This window comes from Chrysemys picta, chromosome 15, assembly GCF_011386835.1.
Source record: "Chrysemys picta bellii isolate R12L10 chromosome 15, ASM1138683v2, whole genome shotgun sequence".
In the NCBI taxonomy this organism is placed as follows: Eukaryota; Metazoa; Chordata; order Testudines; family Emydidae; genus Chrysemys; species Chrysemys picta.
Window position 1 is genome coordinate 13652208 of NC_088805.1, and position 19647 is coordinate 13671854.

A 19647-nucleotide genomic window follows, 5' to 3' on the forward strand; every position below is an offset into this window, starting at 1 on the left:
TGTTATCCAGTGTCAAGAGTGACTGGGGCTCCAAGCTAAGCTAGCCAAGGTGAGTTCCTGTTTTATGAAGGCTAATGAGCAGGGAGGAGCTTCTCTCCAGGGTTGTCCCCTTGCAGTCCTTTGATGTCCAAAGGGACAAAGAGAGGAAGGATTTGCAGCAATGGCTGGGCTGAGGGAAGAAAATCAAAGAGAATTAACATGGCTTTGACATACAGGAAACCCTACAGGGGAAATGCACCTTGATTTACTGCTAACACACTTTTAAACAAATAGAGACAAGACCAAAAATGCCAGCTGAAGATGTACCTACAAAAAATAACTTAATTGCAGACAACAGAGGAGATTTCCCTCTGGCAGTTTTGGGGTTTTGATAAAACTTTCATCTCCTGAACAGATTTCTGCATTCCAAACACAGAGCTTGTGGTTTCTTTTAACTGTTGAAACTGTGGGATGTATCAATTCAGGAAGACAATGATTTTTAAAAAGCGGATTCTCCCAAGATGAATGAAATAACTGTCTGATGTAACCTTTCACTCTCATAACACATTACTGAAATATCCCTTTTCTTTTGTCAATAGAGGTCTTCAACCCCATTGGTATGAAATTCAAGGGAACCTCAGCAGAAATTCAAGGGACCACCAAAGCGTTACCTGACTATATCTGTCCCTTCAACAGGGCTCGGCAGTATAATTTATTTTCTTTTTTATCACATCAATTTTCTATTGCATTGTACCCATTGATACAACAGAAATTTATTCTCTTTGGACAAATCCTGACACTCTTACTACACTCAAAAGTTTTGCTAGCACACCTCTGATGGTCAGGAGTGTGATTTTTTTTTTTTGCTGACATAGGTATGCTGGCAAACGTGTGGAGTCGGCTATACTAGCAAAGAAGTCCTTTTGCCTGTATAGTGCTTGGTTTGCTTGATGAACTGGTATAAGTTTACCAGCAAAAGGAATATTTTGCTGGTATTAACTGCATCTCTATGTGGGTAAGGTAATCTCTTTCCTGAACCCAACTTCTGTTGGTGAGAGAGACAAGCTTTGTGTAAGCTCGACAGCTTGTCTCTCTCTCACCAACAGAAGTTGGTCCAATAAAAGATATTACCTCACCCACCTTGTCTCGCTAATATCCTGGGATCAACATGACTACAACAATTCTACACCAGGTTAACCTTTTAAGTGTAGACTATACAAGGCCTAGTGTTTGTAGTCATTCAGTCACTGAATTCAAGGCTGAGTAGAAACTAATGACTTCAAGTTTGGCCCTTAATGAGTTTATCCTGAGAGTGTGACCAATAACATTTGTGCTTACAAGTGCTAAGAGATGGCTAATCAATTCTCATGCTTCAGGACATGAACTGACCACCACCTGGCCAAGAAAGGGATTTCTTTGCATCTATGTACAGCATTTCATTACTGGCTGTGTATATTAGGGGCCAACGCTGGTGGCTCAAATACTGATCACTGCCAAGGCCAGATATTGGTCTTGATGGATCAGAGTCTGATTCCATTGACAAACTCTTGTGTTCCAATCTTTTGTTAATTTCAAATGGCATGATTAGATAGCTGATTTAGGGTCTGATCCTCCTCCCTCTGAAATAGACAGAAGTTTTGTCACTGTCTTTAATGGCAGCAGGACCAGACCTTTAGTTTGGCGCATGAAATACATATTTTTAACATGCCTATTCCTTTATAGGACTTTTGTTTAAAGTGGATGTTAGCATAGTTAATATTAATTCAGAAATAAATTAAATAGTGATAAAAGACATCTTCAGCAATAGTAGTTAGGAGCCTGAGATTACTTATCTTTGAACCACCCCGTATGCCACTCCCCTCCTCTCAGTTTTACACTCCCCTCCTCTCAGTCACACACTACGACTAGATCTCAGGATGTAACCAGCGCCTGCTCTGGTTTTAATAAAAGGGATTTTCTCTTCTCCTTTATTGCAACTCATTGTCGTCTGCAGTAACTTGGCTGTGGTAGGTAGGTCCCGCTACCCAAACACAGCACTAATGATATGAATGGATCCAAATCTTGAACATTCTGAAGGGAATGAAAATCCAAATTCTTATTACCACACGGCCAAATCTTGAGACCCTTACACTCAGACAAAATTCCCCAGTGACCTCAGTGGGAGCTACCCTGAGTAAACACTTAATCAAGGCCTCAGGATTTGGCCCAGAAAGGGTTCGAATAGAAACATTTGTAGACCACTTCTGTAATCACTACCCCATTGGCCAAGATCAGCATATTGTGCTTTGCATTGCTGAAAACTGGACCACACTGGTCATGGTGTCTTTCTGTTGCTGTGGGTTGAGACTGAAAATGTTGCTCCTTGCCTCACTCTACCTAAGGGCTGGAAATAAAAATATATAACCCCACCCTAGACCCCAGTTCCTGCACTGGTAGGCCCAGGAGCCTTCCTCTTGCTCCTGCTAAACACGGGCCCTTTGACACACTGGAGCTGAGGTGTCCAAGAGTGTGCTAGGCTGACAGGGGATTTCCATTCTTGGGGGAGTATGGGCCATTTCTAGTAGCACATTGCACTCTGGGGCATCCCAGTCCTGAAGGGGTGATGTGCCAACGCTTAGCGCAGTGGAATCAGGAAGAATGTTTTGTGAGTAGTTGTAGAGTGACAGGTTACTGACGCCTGGGAAGACTCCACCCGAGGAGGATTTTTGTGGGAAGGGTTAGTCTACTGGTCAGGTCCCTTGAAGAGCCAGGAGCAATCTACCTGACTGCCCCTTCAGATGGGAGGTGGGGCGGAGGGAGGAATGTCAAACAAAAGACCACAGTTTCTTCCCCTGCAGAGACAGCTAGGGACATCTCTAGAATTGGGGAGCTCAGCCCTTGAAAGGGAGGTTACTGTTTGGAAGTGGAAAGACGATCCTATGGGGAAGGAGAATCAGCTCTCTGTTTTGGGGAGAGGAAGGATGACCTTGGGGTAAAGGCAATGGACTGGGGGGGCACAAGATCTGGAGCCTATTCCTAGAGTGAGGTTTGGTCTACACTACCAACTTATATCGGTATAACTGAGTGACGTAGTTATAGTGACCTAATAAAACCCCCGCCCCACATACCCCATATGTAGATATAGCTACTGCCTCTCGGGGAGATGGAGTACCTACACCGACAGGCGAGGATCTCCCGCCCCAGCTCTAGCTGTGGCGCTGCAGCGCTGTAGGTGTAGACAAGCCCTGAGAGGCACAGATGTTGCAAAGCAGTATCACTCTCCCTGTTCAGGATAAGGGACTAAACTTGTCTTTCCTTCAAGTCACACTTGCATTGGCTCTGATTTCCTAGATGAGCGGTGGTCCCCTTGTTCTCATCCTGTCAAAGGGAAGAGGTCATATTAGCTCCTGAAATCTAGGAAAAGGTGAGGAGAGCATGGAAAATAAACCAAACAGACTGGTAATGTCAAGAGTGGGCCCCTCACCCTGCATAGGTTGACTGGGGATCCTGAGGCTCTGGGTAGAAGCAGCTCTGGGACAAGGAACAACAGAGACTCCTCAATTCTATGTTAAAAAGAACATGAAAAAGATCCGAAGACAAATTGTTCCAGGGTCAGACCTTCTCCTTCAGTTCTCCCAGCCCCAGTAGCAAGCAGAACAGTATTGAAAATGACTCTTGTTGCTCTCCCCACTGATAAGGTGGAAGCAGCCACTGAATCCTCCTTCTCAGCCCTGATTTTCTAGTGACACTTTTTCTGCCATAGAAAGGCATATGGGGGCCGTAACCAGAGGATATATCTACACTGCAATAAAAGACCCACAGGCATGGCTGCAGCTGGCCTGGGTCAGCTGACTTGGGCTCAAGGGGCTAGGGCTGCGGGGTTGTACAATTGCAGTGTAGACTGCCCGAGCCTGGGCCCTGATCATCCGGGAAGGGGGAGGGTCGCAGAGCCCAAACTCCAGCACGAGCCCAAACATCTACTGCAATTTTTAGCCCCACATCCCAAGCCCCACGAATCCAAGTCACCGACTGGGCTCTGAGATTCAGTGCTGCAGGTTTTCTATCGCAGTGTAGACGTGCCCAGAGAGCCTGAGATCTGCGCTCATTGCAGAAGATGGGAGAAGAAAGAGAAAAGAGGGTCACATTCAAACTAGTGGTGAGCTGGATTAACATCCAACTCAGTCAACAACTGCACAGCAATAGCACCACCAGGGATTTCACACAAGTGCCCCACCAGACTGTCCAGTGTATCAGGACTTAGTGCAATGCCTTTTATTGGTGTACGCACTATCTCCCTCATCCACTTCATCTGGACGTTCACCATCGGTATTTCTGGCAACACATATTTTCTGTAAACACCCATTCCTTTCATCTCCTCCCAACTGATTGATGGGGAGGTGGAGTCATTAATTACCAATTACTAGTTAACAGCTAGCGCGCTCTCAGCCATTCTAGCAGATAGAGAGGTTTTAAAAAGGGAAGAAAAGTGAATTTGTTATAATTGCTAGAAAGTGTGGCTAATAGCAGCAAAACCCATGAAATTCACCACCGCCAAGGTGGAATTTAACACATTACCCTCTGTCTGTCTGTCCCCAGCGTGCCTCAGGCTATTCACTGAGAAATCAGATGTGAAGGGCTGGCCTCTAACAATTCATGGGCAAATTGGATGGGTGGGAGGGATGAGGGGGAAGGAGAGGGAGGCTGGGAGTGGGGCAGTGAAAGGTGAAAGTCAGTGATGTGTACAGCTCTGCGCCCAGCACATTTACAGCAGTGGGTAAAGATCATATTGTACCTGACTCTAAACAGGAACTGCCCCCAGCATCCGGAAGGGAATGAGGAGGGGAAGGCACATGGCATACACCAGTGGATATGGGATGAAGGGAGAAGGGGAGGAGTAAACACAGCATTTATTTTTGTCTCTCCAATGAGCTGATCTCAGTGCTTTTAACAAAACAACCTTTTTCTGGCCAATTTCCTAGCATGTGAAGAGTTTTCAACCCTCTCTCCACCTTTTAGCAGCTAACACATAGCAGGACTTTGTGCTGAATTGGCCCACATGCATACCATATCACATTCCCGGCTTCTTTTGAACCACTCGCATGTGGTATTGGCACAATAAAGACCAGTAGGTCAGCAACCCTGTGGCCTCAGTTGTTGGGGTTGGATCCTATAAGATTCTGAATGGTCTGCACCCGCATTGCTCAGCTGCAGTTCCTAGAACGCAAACCCCGACCCAACATCTTCTGTTCAGTAGGCTTGCCAGGTTCCAAGTTACTATCAGGAGCGTTGAGATGCAATAGACATCCAGATGAGGGGTAATGATCCTTTTGGGTAGAGGTGGCCTTGAAAGTCACATGTGTTAAACCTTATCACTGCCATCTCCAGTTTTGCTTGGTAGCCAAAGGTTCATTAGATATAGGCCCCCGTGTACGCCACAATTTCATGGCTGTGGAATTGGCTGCAGAATTATGTGCCAGAACATGAGCCTTCATTTTTTGTTTTTAAAAAAGACTGTTTCTAGCCCTCATGGTTGTTAAGAGAATGTTAAAAACATGAACAGGGTGTAACTGAAGCAGCGTGGTCTTCCCGAGTCTGCAAGCAGCCTGAAACAATGGCTCAGAGAAGTATGAACTGCAGTATATTCAGCTCAGTGGGGTGTTATCTCTGAAACCTAAAAATAGCAATGTTGGCATTTTAACTATTAATCATTTTAGCAGGGACTAAGGTGCTTATCCCAAACTGCCTCCTATGCTTCTCCAAACGCCAGAAGACCCAGCTGCCCACACCTCCCTTGGCCACCTTTGATACCAGTATTAGTGCTGCATGCATGTATCTCTGGAAGAATGAAAATGTGGGGAAGACCTACAATTAATGGAATTTAATACAAAATAAACAGCAGGTGCTACTATCCTGACTATTCATTAATATCCTGCATTAAAAATTTTCTAATAAATCAGACACGTATCTTCCAGATTGCTATGGAATCCAGAGACACTGAAATAAAATTTAGGTCCAGGGCCCTGATTACGCGCACACAGACCCACCGGCGAGGAGCAGCATGCCCGCAAAGTCAGCGCATACTGAATCCATTTGCCCCTAGAGGAGGTGTCAGGATTACTCCCCTTTAGGTCTGGAGCAGCACACAATGGCACTAATGACCACTCCAGTATCTAAGCTAACTAACTAGCAGTGTCCTGGCTAGACACTGACTTCAAACATCTCAGAAGGGACAGAAAGAAAAGAAAATGCAAAAGTTGCTCTCTAAGCAGAGCAGACACTTCTGCAAGAAGTATATTTAGTGGCCTGAGCAGAGAACTGGGAGTGAGGACAGAGAGATTCTATTCCTGATATTCCCACTGACTCAATCTCATCTTGGGCAAGTTACTTAGGCTCTCTCTAGGGCTCGGTTTCCTCAATCATGGGGATGTGAAGCTAAAATCAACTGATGTCAGTAAAGTGTTTTGAGATCCCCACATGAAGTGCTAGAAAAGTGCAAAGTATTGCTATTATTCAGAAAGACTCCCCAGTGAGCAGAACTTTCCACATGTTGGTTCAAAAAAATCCAATTTCCTCTCATGCTGTAGCATAAGGAAGGGCTTCTTGACAGCTGCTTACTACCGCTCAGGTGCTGCAACCTTTTCTTTTGATGGTGAGTATTTGCACTTTTTTAAGTGGACAATTTTGGTTGCTATTTCCCGGGAAATCAGCTGTCATGCAGACCCATGTGAGAGGCTCAGCAGCAGGCAGAGGTCTGCGGGGCCGCTAAGCCACAAATTGCATTGGTCCCCAAACCATCTGAGTGTTCACAAAAAGCAAAATCACTTTTGGGAAAACAAAAGTAGCTGAAAGAGTTCAACACAAACAGGTTGGTTGGAGATGGCCTGTTGGTAACAGCTCCATGAACTGTGAGGCAGTGTGCTGTGTCCTGGTCACCTGCCTGTTCCCATCCCAGAGGAGGCTGCATTTAAAAGGTGCGGTGTGTAGTTTGTGGTGGACTTTGAGACCGTGGGGTGAAAAGGGCTCATGCAAATGTAGTATAATATATTACAGTATTAACTTAGGCTTTGCTTCTTCACAGGTTTGTGGATTGAGCTATCTGGCCAAAGAGTTATGCTTGTGAATTGGAGAAATGAAGGTGCTCTTCCCTTCCTTCCCATACTCATATCCCCCCTCCCATCCCCTCTATAATATGCACTCACTTCTTCCAACTGGCTAGTTAGCATTGAGACAAGAAGGGAAACACTTAACGGCCACTTAACAGGGCAGGCTGAGTTTGGGCTCAAAGGCTACAGTCCAGAGTCAAATGCAAAATGTTGGGGCCTTAGGCTCTTTCAAGTTTTCACAGACTCCTGATGTTAGCTGCACTGTTTTCCTGTCAGCCCATTGTGTTTCCCAGACACTGCTCAGCACTCCGTCCCATTCAAATCCACAAACACACCTTTTTGAAAGGACTTTACAGATTGGATGGGACATGACATCACAACACAGCACCCAAGAGGAGAATAACCACAAAGCACAACACAGCACAGTGCTGCTTTTCTTGCACACTGCATGGGAAAGTGCCAGCATATTAGTGCACCTGGGCATTGTATAAGGAAAAGCCAACAACAAAGGAAGAATCCAATCATCTCCAAACCCAGTACACATTCATTTCATAGGGAGAAGGCAGCAACCAACAGCTGTAGGTTAAAATACATACAAGGAAAAGAGAAGCAACATGGAGAGTATAAACACTGAATATTGGGGGTTGAACTAAACCAGGACCCAGATCAAAATAAGCCCTGGGTATGGTTTTGCTGAATAAAAACCCAAACTGACATGGTTTTGCAAAACAAAAGTTGTTTTTAGGTTTTCACCATCTATTATAGAAAAAAAGAAGGGCCAAACCCAGAACGATGTATCCTAATCTTTTGGATTTTTGGGGGTTCAGATAAAGTAGGATCCTGATTTTCTTTTTGTAAACAAACACACGGTATTAGATCTATCTTACAAACAACTACAGAATAAGTCAGAACATGAACATTTAATCAGCTTGCAAATTCATTAGTGAGCTTCTGACATCAGCGGTGTACGTCCACGTTATACAATTGTTTCTGTATAAGACTCTACTATATCCCACCAAGGTTACACTGTCTTAACATTAAATTAATAAACAACAAAATACAGGAGTCGATGGGACAACTCACATGCATAGCACTAATGCATATGTTTAAGATTTTGCAGGCATGGAGCGAAAGTTTGCTGGAAGGACTGGGAAGTGCTGTCTACAACATAATTTTATGGCTTTACCCCACAATAGCATCATTTTTGGATAAAGATAATCAAGATACCTCGGAAGATTATTAATAAAGCGTTTCAAACAGCAAATAGAATACTTGGGATAGATAACTGAAATACACGATTAAAATGTAAAAAAATAAAACTGATTAGAAAGTTATGTCTAGCTGGGAAATACTTCATGGAAATTGGTCTTGCCACCCTCTAACACAAACTGGTTATATTATGCTATGCTATGCATCTGAAGAAGTGAGCTGTAGCCCACGAAAGCTTATGCTGAAATAAATTTGTTAGTCTCTAAGGTGCCACAAGTACTCCTGTTCTTTTTGCGGATACAGACTAACACGGCTGCCACTTTGAAACCTGGTTATATTACGTGTGGCATATGCAAGAAATGGAAGAACTCACACATAATTTTCCCAAATACAAAAAAGAAATTCATGTCCATTTGGTCTTCCCTCCTTGATTACTTTAATGATTCTACTCACCACCCAAAAAGCAATGAATAACTGACATTTGTAGGGTGTTGGTGTTATTTCTTAATCTCCAATAATGTATTGTCTCACAGCAAAAGGGAATAATACGAGAATGAAGTCATACATAATGGATTTCGATAGCGGGTACCTGTGATATTATCTCTGTCACTCAGGCTAGTTCTATACTTAAAACGCTACCATGCTGCACTTGCACGGCTGTAGCCTTTAGTGCAAACACTCACTACAGCGACAAGAGGGCTTCTCCCATCGCTGAAGTTAATCCAGCTCCCCAAGAGGCTCTAGCTAGTTTGACAGAAGAATTTTTCCATCAACCTAGCACTGTCTACACTGGAAGCAGGTAGATTTTCCACACCGCTGAGAGACATAGCTATGCCAATGTAAATTTTCAGTGTAGACAAGCCCTCAGGAATTAAATAAAAGTTACTGCTGTTCTAAGTTTATCATCATGATGGAATTCTTTTACCAACATATTTTATTATTTTAAAAAAAGAGGATTCCATTTTTTCTCTGTGTATTTATATGTCATTTATATTTTCTCACTTAAAAAAAGAACAAGACCTGACTAAATCTACCACGCTATACAGCCATTGGATACATACACTGTATAAGACAGGGAGCCAGAATTAGATACCCAGAGCGAATACAGGCATTCCACAGGAGGAAGGAATTGAACCCAGAGACACGGAGGATGTATATAGAATCCACAGAAGAATCCGACCTGAGGGACTGAGTTACAGGACATACACCTGTATCTCTCAGAAGAAGAAACTGAATGCAGCAGTAGACTCACAAGGTGCATCCTAGATGACTGGTTCTGAAACTAGGAACAAAAGTTAGGATGGGATACATATATTCTATAGGGAAGCTGAAGCCAGTAAAAAAAGAGACATAAGATATATTCATTGTAGGAAGGAAGCACACTTCAATCAATCGGAGTGGTCTCACATATATACTGAAAAAAAAACCACCATTCAGTTGACTGGAGAGATTCCCATATTTTCTCTCACACCAGTTGATCAGCCCCGATAGCAAAAATGGTATCTGTGTCAGCAACAGAAATTGAGACAGGAATTCCTGTGTATTACCAGGAATGGAAAGCAGAGCCTGTCAGATTTCATGGATTCCTGAGGTCTGGCTGTGGGATCATACAGCCCATGAATTCCCATGCATTTGCATAGCCTTACATGACTGCTGCTCTGTCTCTTTCATGAAGCAATTTGTTTGTATAGGTTCCTCCCCCCCATCTCTAGTTAGTAAGTTCCTCATCCTTGTGATCACAGGCCTGGGTGCAAACTCCAGGCAGGAATCGCAGACCTAAGGCTCCCTCCCCCCACTCCAGTATATTGTGAAATGTTTATGACCAGGGTCTTATGGCTCTGGAGGTGCTGAATAGCCTGTTTTCTCCAAGTCTCAACTCCTGATGGGCAGCTAGAGACCAACTTTTAGCCGGTTTGGTCCCTAGTTGTGCATTTTATTACCCAGTTTGTCTCTTCAGCTCACATTTGTAAACTCCCGAGTAAATTTCTCCCTGGTTAACACTCTGGAGCTCAAAGAACTTTTCATGTTTTTATTACATCCTTAGTGATTAAAGGGAAATTTAAACCTCAAAATGTCCCCTGCCGTGATTATAAAAGCACAGCATCATTTTGGGTAGACATGTTTTTAAACAATAAATTAAAAATTAGCCCTCCTAAAGTAGACAAATGTTTTTAAGTTAAGTGCAGGATGTTATTAACAATAAATAAGTTGCAATTCCTTCATAGATCACTGGGTGGCATGTGAGTGAGTTGTATGGGCCATTAAAAGAGGTAAATTCTAATTGGACTGAGGGCAGAAGGGGTGTGAAATGGATGTATTACACTAAAAATATTAGACTTTATCCAACTTGTGTGCTTCTGCTAAGAATATACCGAGTTCCAATCTGTCATCTACGTAAGGAATCACTAGCACAAAAGTGTAGACCACCCATGCGTCCGTGATGAGAAAATGTATTTAACTGACCAGCACTTTAAAGGCTGCAATATCTTCTGCAATAGGAACATAGATTTAAAATACAAAACAAATGTCTGTAAAGTACAATCAATGGAAACACTCAAATTCTGTGCTAAAATTCCAAATGGGAAGGTAGGAAAGGATTGAAATTGGAACTGGGTGTGGTGAGTTCCTGCTAGGAATGGCTTATGTTCAGCTGTATAACTATCTAATAACAAAGGGCAGTAGTTTGTTATGGTAAATTATATGAAAAATCATAGCCTGGGCATAGTAAGAGCCAGCAGAAGTGAGCCCAGGGCAAGCTTTGGGTTTGCAAAGAGAAACTGCTTGCTTTACCCACCCATACCACTAAGCTTTGTGTAGAGAGCTGCTCCGTGCCTCAGTCTCAGCGGAGAGACCAGTATCCTTGCAGTGTGGCTACAGACTCACCAGTGAGCGGGTCACAGCCTGTCTCCTCAGCACTTGCTTGCTTGACCATTTCAGTACCTTGAACATTTTCCCCTCTAGAATGAAGGAGAAAAACAAATTCACCATCACACAGCATACAAAAATCGATCCAGATGTACATTTCCAGGTATTCAGACAAATACATTGTACCTGCACCGCTTTAAACACACATACTCACCCCCCACACTGCAGCTCCCCCATATGTAAGGATGCCATTTGTACTTCTGGACACACATTTAGACATACTAGCAACAAGCATGGGCACATACATAGACACTACAACATGATAATTACTAAACACACAGACATATTTCTTTTATTACACAGACATACAGTGTACACACCCTCAAATACCAGAATCCTTATATTCAGACATATATATCAACAAGTAGCATTCTTCTATTCATACATCTGGGCTCTCATTCTCTCCCTCAGAGGTGCACATATGATCAATCTGCATGGATAAACTCTACGTCTATGATTCTAGAGCTTATTCCAGGGTATTTCTCTAGTGCACATGCACAGCTAAAGACAGTGAAGGGGCTAGCAGGTTAAAGTTGCCCTTTCAAATTACTTCTCGTTTATTCTCCATCCACACTTGAGGCCCTGACTATAATGAAGCTGAAACTGAGTTTAAAAAAACATGTTCAACTAGGGTGACCAGATGTCCCTATTTTATTTGGGGCTTTTTTTAATATAGGCGCCTGTTACCCCCCACCCCCGTCCCGATTTTTCACACTTGCTGTCTGATCACCCTATGTTCAAACTTGGTTGTTTGTTATTTATTTAGTGTGTGTGGTTGGTAAGCATGATGCTTTCTTTACATTCGTGTCCATGCCCAGAAGAGTTAACAATCTCTAGACAGATGAATAACAGAGATGGCAACAGCAGAGGCATAGGGAGGAAGAGAAGAACAACAAAAACCAGGAGAAAGAGAAGCGCTTGTGGGACAGCATTGTTGGATCATTATGACATCAGAACTGGTCTTTAGCATGCTTTGTCTGGCTGGTGTGGATGGTTACAACCATATTTATAATTATGCTCAAGCTTGGGTCTTTACAGGTTTTAATCATGGTTCTAATAATTTAAGCGCTATCCACGCAGACTGGTAAAACCATGCCAGGACTGGGTTTAAGGAGAACTCTTTAAACATGTTTCCCATATTCTCTTTAAAGACCAATTTAGATAAGGCCTTTGTGGGCTTAGTCTCTGTGCCTCTTAATAAGGTGTACCCCATCTGGATTTAGAATAACCAAGAGATGAACCAAAGCAGTCTCAGAAAAGGGAATGTTATAGCAAAGTTGAGAGTACACTAGCCTTTTGGGAGGAATCTCTACTATTTTGCTACTACTGGTGCACTACTACTACCCTAGTGGTAGCAATGGCAGGAGCATTAGCATAGAAAAGGCACCTTTTATTTTTTTTATCGTGGTGTCCTCTAAACCTGCTTTAAGCTGGTCTGACTGACTGACATGGTATTTAAAATGCTGGTGGCTAGTGTGTTCTGTCTACACCACTTCTACCACCATCTCTACCACTAATGGAGCTGCAGCTGTGGGAGTGAAATGGTGGGATATTTCCCACATATGTGTAATACAGACAAGGCCTAGGTGGTTTGGCATAACAGGAACTGTTGGTGGAGGCTTCTTACCGGTTCTTCTTAGAGCTGAGGCCATTCTCTCGGAACCCCTTTGCAAATGGATTGTTATCAATCTTCAGCTGGGTAACCTGTGATGGGGAGATAACAGAGGGAGAGAAGGAAATGGAAAAGAGAGAGAGATGGGAAGATGGAGACAAAGAGAAAGGAAGAGAGGAAGAAAAATGCAGAGAAAAGGAAATAGAGGGAGAGGAAGAGAGAAAAGACAGAGGAAAGGATGAGAGAAGAAGGAGGGGTAATGAGAGAAAGAGAGAAGTGGAGAGGAACAGAAAATGGGGGAAGAATGAGTGAGGGGAGAGAGTGAAAAAGGGCATGTTAGTTATGTGGATATTCCCCAGTCTATTGGTGAAATGGCTTCAGAGTCAGACCATTCAAAAATGGAGATTATTTAAGAAGCAAGTGGGACAGGAAACCAGAAAGAGGAAAATAACAGAAACCTGGAAGATGAAGCTGGTGAAATCAGGGCACAATGCTGTCTTCAAAGGCAATAGCCCACATGATCCTATTTCCCAAGCCCTTCACTTAAAACCAACAGGCTGGTTTCTGAGAGAATGAAAATTTTCCATATGACCATTAGAAACTTCACGGGTTTTCTTATTTTTGCTACTACAGGTTAAGCAGGAAAAAGCAGTCGTTCTTGTTATGGCACAATTATGTTCATGTCACATGCAAAGTTTGTGAAATATATTGTATTCTTTTTATATTTAGAGTTAATTTGGTGGTCTTGATTAAAGTGAAGACTAGAGAGTACATGCTAGAGTCAGCTATGGTGCAGACATGAGCTGTACAAGCCAATACACCCAGTCCTGATGATGTTATTGCACCCTTGGCTATTCCTGTACTGGGTCTCCCTTCAGACAAAACCATGGACAATTATGGAGTATTTTTTGTGATGTGGGCAAATGTCATTAGCTACATTACCAAACTCACACTTTTAAATTTGTGCTCAGAGCTAGGATTTGAACCGAGGTCTCCAAGGTGTTAACTAATAAACTACCTTTGTGTATTTTTAATAGCTTTAGCACCAGAGTACCTGAATCTTTCCCCATCATACCCTTAATTTCCACCTCTTAGTGCTAATGATCATTTTGCTTGAAGGAAGCTTTATTTACCCCTGAATTGCCCCAGGTTCACAGAAAGTCACAGAGAAGATGGAAGGAGTCAGAGATAAGCTACCTTGGAATTCTGATAGGCTGTCACAGCCATAAAAGTTGTTTCTGGGAACACAAAGGTGGCCACAGCATTCCAGGGCAGGGTGAGTGTATGTGCGCTGGTCAGCACCACATGGAATCGTGGTTGGTATTTGTGCATTGAATGCAATATAATCTAAAGCCAAAGAGAGAACAAGCATTTCAGGAGGATTTGATAACAATGTTGAACTCTGTATGGCATCACTGTGATGAACTCAATGTTCCTGGAAGAGTCACCTGGAAAGGCTTCAGAGGCAGTAGCATGTTGCACACCACCACTTTTAAATAACTGCTTATGTGCAAGTGGAATACAGATCACATTAGATCTAAAGGGAGTGGACATGAATGCCACACCACATGTAACCCTGAAGATTTGACTTAAATAAACAAAAGTCTAGAATAAATTTGAAATGTAGCTCTATCCATGGGCCTGATCTTACACTTGTTGGTTCTTTCCAACCTCTCTCTCCGCCCCGCCCCCAATCTCTCTGAATTGGGACCTCCTACTCCAGACCCACTTGCCCTTCCCACTCACCATAGGTAATTGGGTGGAACTTGTCTACTTGTGCTGGTCCATCTCTCTGGAACTTCTCGCAGAGCTGTACACTGAAGTGAAAACCTTCCTTTTCACTTTAGTGTAAAACTGTCTCCACACGTCTGTGGAACAGATGGGAATATGAAAAATGCTACTGTATAGAAAGATCGTTCATATGGTATGGGACTGCACTGGGGGAAGAGGGTCTACAACAAATGAGATGTTTTTAGTCCAACAAGGGAAACAGTAAAGGCCAGTGCACTGCAAGGTGCATATTGGAAAGTAATACATGGCAGAACAGGGAGGTAGCAAAGCCTCCCTCTATGGCTTGGGTGTGAACACACCTCTAGGAACAGGTCCAGGTCCAATTCTGAGCACCTCACTACCAGAAATTTATTGCCAAACTAGAGAGAGGCTGGAAGGACCATTTTATTAGGAGAGATTAAAATAGTTAATAGCTTGATTAAGTGATGGCTATGGGGTGAGATAAGAAAGGGACGTAACAGTGTACATATAAACACCAAAGAGGGAGAGGAATAATTTAGGGTGTTACAAGGGGTGTAACTAACAGCATAAATAGGGATGAAAATGAGACAGGGAAAATTTAAGATGAACATCAGGAAAAACGTCCTGGCTGTGAGGTGTTAGGGTGTGCAACACACTCCCAAAAGAAGGGGCGGAAGCCTCATTGCGTGGAACTTTTAAAAGTAGCCTGAACAACACAGCAGTAGTAGGACCGTAGGGAACAAACCTGCCCTGGCAGGGAGATGGGTGAGCTGCTCTAATAGGCCCTTCCATCACGTATAATTCTGATTAATATTAATATCAGTTCTGGGTACATGAAAGAATGAATATTATTCTCCTTGTTGTGTATGAACAGCATGTCATGGCATTAGACAACTTCACAGTGCAGTGCTCCCTATAAACCAATGGTTTGTAGCACCACACATTTATTCTACGTACAAGTGAAATGGTCAGGCCTCTTCTTACATGTTCACACTGCTCCAGAGTATTGTTGGTGATCTTGAGTCTCTGGAAGGAGACTGGTTCTTTCATCCAGTGATTGCCAGGAGCTGGAGAATCTGGATGGAGGTAGAAGCGACTGGGGAAATGGGGATCAGCTTTTCCAACTGCCTCCCAGTGGCCACAGTGCCATTTATACCGAGTGTTGTCCAAAGGTACAATGTCCACCAGCATCAGGTAGAGAGAGTGAGGGTTCAGGCCGGAAACAATCACTTTGCAAGGTGGGAACATACATCTGCACGGACGGAGAAGAAAGAGAGCAGAAAAAGATTTCACTGTATGCTTGTCATAATCTGACGCCCCAACTCTTGTTCAGGGCCTTCACTTGAAGGAAGTGCACTTCCTTGGGAGCTCAAGTCACTGACTTTCTTGCACTGATAAATACAGTGGGCTAAATTCTGCCTTCATTTACACTTATGCAACCCCCGTGAAGCTGTTTACTGTCTCTGTTGAGGGCCAGTGGGACTGCACAGGGATAACAGAGGGCGGAATTTGTCCTGCTGTGTGCAATGAAAATCGAAAACCCAGATCAGATAATATACTGCAACAGTCCATATCAGGATCTGGAGAGCTCGCATAGGGCATATGACTGTAAAACTATTTAAAAGGGGGAGTACTTGCCACTCCTTTGACAAAACACAGTGAGGTTGTTACCAAAGGCCCAGCATAATATCCAGGCTTCTGCAGTGCATCCCAGCTACTGTCTTGGTCACTGTCCCTGATGGCGAGGGTATTACTGCTCTTACTGGATCACACAGCATGGAGCTTTCCCTTTAGTTCACCTTGTAGAGCTGTTGCCCAGGAATCATCTGACCCTCAAGCGAATGGCTTGGTCAGGGTGGTGTGCACCTTGCACACTGAGAGCACACTTTATAGTGTTATGCTGGACATGCGAACTCGTCACATTCATCTGGTGAGCCTGGTCACTAGTAAGCAGACACAGCACTTGGCTGGCTTGACCCAGAGAACAGGTGAGAGACAGAAAGGTAAAATAGTAGCTTCAGCATTGCACAGCAGATGGAACCGAAGGTGGGGTGTACCTAGGGTGGGGGGTGAGTGTTGAAAGTAACATGCCACAGGCATTCTTGGCGATACAGATTTGCTCTCACCTGCCAGATTTGGTGATGATCATTTCAGTGCCAAGTGTGTAGAACTCCTCCCACAGTGCTTTGTTCTCCAGAGAGAGCTGGACCCTGCCACAGGAACCATTTATGGATGGAGGGAAGCAGCCCTCATTATGGAAGGAAGTGAGTTGCGAGCTCTGAAGGGGTATCATCTGGAATTGAGGGAACAAGCCTCGGCATCTGCTGCATGGGGGGACAGGGTCACAGTCTCGCAGGAGAAGGGGAGAAAAGCAAACACATTAATGTACATTCTAGAGAGTGGCCCACACAGCTGGAACAAAAGCAATCCAGCTGCAAATGGAACATGTCAGAGGAAGGGGAGAATCCCTGCCAGGAGAGCTGTGCACTTTACAGCTATGCCGGGGAGAACATCCTTCAGGCAGGATCACCTCCACATCTATGCTTGGCTGCAAGCACAGAGGGTCTCTTTGCAAGCACCGAGAAGCTTAGAACACCAACCTCAAATACTTTATTCCCAAGCGATCTGGTGAGCGGCACTGGCCACCAGAGTGACCGACACAGCGAGTTCAGGCTATCCCCTGATGGGAATGCGGCAAGCCATGATTCCTTCACATTGAGGGCAAATGAGCTTGCCCACTGAGTCCTTGACACAACTGCTGAGAAGCAACTAGTCACAATGCTAGGGAAGACATGGCAGCACCACGTTAAGCGGGCCATACACATCAACCAGCCCCGTGCTGAGCAAGGCCGCATTCCCCACCAACCATCGTCTGCCCTACTTCCATTGACAGAGGTTTTGTCTCTCTCCTGGGTTCATTCACTCACAACTATCTTTTCGGTGCTTCAAAGCAGCCCAGGATTTTAAACACAGCCCCAACGATACCCTGAGAATTCTGGGGACAGAGGGAAGGTAACATGGGAAAAATGAATGAAACAGAGAAATACATACTCATTATTCAACCCCCCAAACAATCCCATTCAACCTGCTCTAGGGCCAGCATTTCTGTCTGAGAATCCTCGCTACAAAGGGCATCCTAGTGCCAGGCTGAGTGGACAGAACCAGGAAGGTCACCCCAAAGTCTGCAGCGGGCCTTTTGCTTGGTCTGTAGGAGAGGAACATGACAAATCTACTCACACAGCCTGGGGTGACAAAATCATGAGCCTATTCAAGCAAAGACTTGCAAAACTATTTTAGAGGAGGCAGAATGCTCACAGGTTAGGATCCAGGATTGCCCGAACCATCTCTTACCTGGCATCAGCATTGGTGCCCTCTGTTGGTGGCCCAAGGTGCAGCTTTCACCATGCTGGTGCCTGTATCGGCACTGGTGCCTTGAGCCACCGATATACAGGTCCCTTGAGGCATGAAGCATCGTGTAAGAACCTGCAAAGAGGCAGAAGGGCTTGGACTCCAGTGTTTGCCAAGAGAGGCAGGGAACAGCTTATAACTTGTGCAGGCAAACCTTCAAATTCGCCACAGGAGCAGAAAGGGTAAAAGAGGGAGAAGTGAATGAAAGAGAGATGGGAAAGAGAAATAAGGGAAAGAGTCAATGAAATGAGGCAATAGAGACAAAATGATAAAGATCCCGAGGATGTATATTGGCAATGCAGGCTTCTCTCTGCCTTTAGTATCCTCTCCCTGAACTCGGGGGTCTTACCATTGGCTTTTGTATCCAGCACAGGAATGGCAATAAGAAAATCCTATACTTCCACACTTCATAATTCACAAAACCCCAACTGTTTGTCCCCAAGGGAGGCATGATGCTGTTTGAATGTCGCTAGCTTCATACTGCACTCCCTCCATCAGCCCTGCGATTGGGCCGGCGGTGACAGGTAGGTGCCACATTATTGAGCAGGCCAGCACCCAGAGAGGTTTCAGTCCCCCCGAGGTGGCTCTGGAGGGCTGTGGAGGTATTAAAGCTGGCAGCCATCCTGTTAAGGCTGAGAAAAGATTGATCCAGGGATGAATGAAGCTATTTCATTGTCATTCCAAAGTGTGATGTTTACAGGCTGCTCTTCTCATAGCTTTCAGAGAGCTTCAGATGGCTCTCCGGGGAGGAGGGGGCTTCAGTTTATGCCAACAACATCCTCTCAGTGCCTTTAACTCCAGCACAGCATCCAAGAATCACTTCCTCACCTTCCAAGTCTCAACAAATTCCTGCTAAGTTCAGGCCCCTGGTTCCAGAAATCAAAATCCTCTTTCTTGTCCCTAGGAGCAACTGCAGCTGAGAAACAGGGGACACACCTTGTAAGATTCCTTCTACCCTGGCCTACCTCCTGGGAATTCAAACACCAAGGCTGTGCAGGTCCAGATTAACAGACACAAAATGGAGATGGACACTTTTTTCCTGTCTCAATTCTAGCATTCATGAGAAGGGTCAGACTGCGCCCTGGAGACTGCCGTCCTGTTTATCCACAGAACAGGTACAGCATTGGCAGGGGCATGCTCCCCCACACTGTCCTGCCAATGTGCCTCAGCCCTGACGTGGAGGTGCCAGGACAAACTGGGCCATGTTTATTTGTGGCACCTCTCCTGAGGCTGTCCACACATGTGGAGGCATCTGTGACATAGGCACTGATCCATTGAGAGCAGGAATGGGACTCAACAGCTCTTCATCCAAAGGCCTCTGCATAGGTGATACAGCCATTTTATGCAGCAAACTGCATTGTAACATGTAGCTGGAGAAGAAACAGTAGCAGACAGTGGAGACCACTGGGTGATGTTTTTAAACGTGATTTTTGCACTGAAAGCTTTCCTAGACATTTCTCATCAGTGGCCCCACAACCACGCAGGTCTGATTCCTGCTCCCACTGAAGTGGGATCAGGACTGGGCTGATGGTGCTGGGCAGCAGATGTTACGTCAAGACTGAGGCCACCACGAGACTCCGAAGGAGAGAAGTGGGGGAGAAGAGAGGCCAGGAGGGCTCTAGAGCCCCCCTCCCCCCGAGTAACCCACAAACTGGTGCCTTTGGACTCTCTAGACACTTG

At 44.6% G+C, this 19647-nt stretch overlaps 2 protein-coding genes across 4 annotated transcripts in view; both read right to left on the reverse strand.

Annotated features, from left to right (window-relative positions):
• Window positions 1–28: 28 nt before the first annotated feature.
• Window positions 29–18050, reverse strand: LOC101938716 (T-box transcription factor TBX6-like). Of its 2 annotated transcripts, XM_042846969.2 has the most exons (7): window positions 17911–18050; window positions 16686–16883; window positions 15544–15811; window positions 14005–14154; window positions 12823–12899; window positions 11154–11227; window positions 29–169 (listed from the first exon to the last, which is right to left on the reverse strand). In XM_042846969.2, the coding sequence occupies exons 2-7, from the start codon at window positions 16850–16852 to the stop codon at window positions 72–74; spliced, it is 834 nt and encodes a 277-aa protein (XP_042702903.2). In that variant the 5' UTR covers window positions 16853–16883; window positions 17911–18050; the 3' UTR covers window positions 29–71. The 2 variants fall into 2 exon arrangements, with proteins under 2 accessions (XP_042702903.2, XP_005314122.2); XM_005314065.5 differs by lacking the exon at window positions 17911–18050 and having other exon boundaries at window positions 16686–17900.
• CABIN1 (calcineurin binding protein 1) overlaps window positions 17972–19647 on the reverse strand; it is a 242382-nt gene continuing 240706 nt past the window's right edge. The window contains exon 38 of one of the 2 annotated variants that reach the window (XM_065568352.1): window positions 17972–18121. In XM_065568352.1, the coding sequence (XP_065424424.1) occupies window positions 18101–18121 (21 nt within the window). In that variant the 3' untranslated portion in view covers window positions 17972–18100. The remainder of the gene's footprint in view (window positions 18122–19647) is intronic. The other variant, XR_010592855.1, reaches the window with a different exon arrangement.